The sequence below is a fragment of the Propithecus coquereli genome, unplaced genomic scaffold (genome assembly GCF_000956105.1).
Source record: "Propithecus coquereli isolate 6110/MARCELLA unplaced genomic scaffold, Pcoq_1.0 Scaffold14512, whole genome shotgun sequence".
NCBI lineage: Eukaryota > Metazoa > Chordata > Mammalia > Primates > Indriidae > Propithecus > Propithecus coquereli.
The window spans coordinates 8,385-9,587 of record NW_012138873.1 but is presented as its reverse complement, the minus strand read 5'-3'; the positions used below and the strand labels follow the sequence as shown (position 1 = coordinate 9,587).

Here is a 1,203-nt window from a genome sequence, read left to right as displayed (position 1 = left end):
CTTTTATCTTTTCCTATAATCTAAAAGAGCAAAAGAATTATCTATTCCTTGAGAATTTGATAAAATTAGCCATAAAACCAACTGGGCTTTATGCCTTCTGGAGGAGACAGTGTTGACAATCTTTTCTAGCTCTTTTATGGTGACTGATTTTCCATCTCTTCTCCAACCACAGCAAGTATCAGAGGTTGTGGCTATTTCATGGGGAACATCTGAAAAGAAACAGCCACAGGGATGTCATAGGATTGCATGTCATGGGGAGCTTTGGGATTCAAAGGGCTCTCACAGGTTGTGATGTCTGGGGGAGCATAGCTGTCACTCAGGTAGGCATTGCTGGGCTTGGCCACCTTTAGGTAGACAACATCATACGTGTTCTTCAGGGCTGCCACAGCATCCTCATGCATGACATCCTCCAGGCCCACACTGTTGACCTGGGGTCAAGGGAAGCAAAGTTTAGACAGAGCCAGAAATGGCCCCAAAGCAGATGTGCTGAGGTAAGGTAATAAGGAACCTGGGCCTGCCTAGGGCCAGCAGGTGAGACCCAGGTCTGGGCCAGAAAAGTGATGGGGTCCTCACCGCCAGGATCTTGTCTCCAATCTGCAACCTCCCATCCTTGTGGGCGGCACCCCCTTCGATGATCTTTGTTACATAGATGCTGTTATCTCCCGGAATGTGCTGGTTCCCTACGCCCCCTGCGATGCTGAAGCCAAGACCTGGATGGTGGGGAGGGCAGAGGTGGGTGCCCAGGTGCTTAGGAAGCAGGCCTTGGGGCATAGACTGTTGTGATGGGGTTAGGGACAAAATGAGTTACTACCTTTAGGCCCCTTGATGAGCTTGATCTCCATGACCTTCTCAGCTGGGGGCTTCCGGCGCATGACATAGAGGCGGACGATGGAGCCTGCCTCTTTGAGGGCCTCCACCGCCGCTGAGTGGGTAACCTCCCGCACGTCCACTTCATTTACAAACAGGATGCTGTCGTTGACCCTGGGAGCAGCAAGGTGGGCCTGAGCCAAGAACTTCCTGCTGCCCTGGCCCTCCCTTTCCAGGGAACCAGAATCTTAATCCCTATCTCCTCTCCCCACCTGAGGCGGCCATCCTGGGCTGCAGCCCCGCCAGGAATGATCTTGGTGATGAAAATGGATGGGTCGTCACCGATGTGTGGGTTATCAGTGCCACCTGCGATGCTGAAGCCCAGACCTGAGTTAC

General features: G+C 52.6%; 1 protein-coding gene across 1 annotated transcript in view; it reads right to left on the bottom strand.

Annotated features, from left to right (window-relative positions):
• Nucleotides 1-191: 191 nt before the first annotated feature.
• LOC105806750 (disks large homolog 4-like) overlaps nt 192-1,203 on the bottom strand; it is a 5,956-nt gene continuing 4,944 nt past the window's right edge. The window contains exons 3-6 of the mRNA XM_012639957.1: nt 1,080-1,198; nt 812-981; nt 574-710; nt 192-428 (exon numbers count right to left, since the gene is read on the bottom strand). Coding sequence (XP_012495411.1) covers nt 192-428; nt 574-710; nt 812-981; nt 1,080-1,198 — 663 coding nt within the window. The remainder of the gene's footprint in view (nt 429-573; nt 711-811; nt 982-1,079; nt 1,199-1,203) is intronic.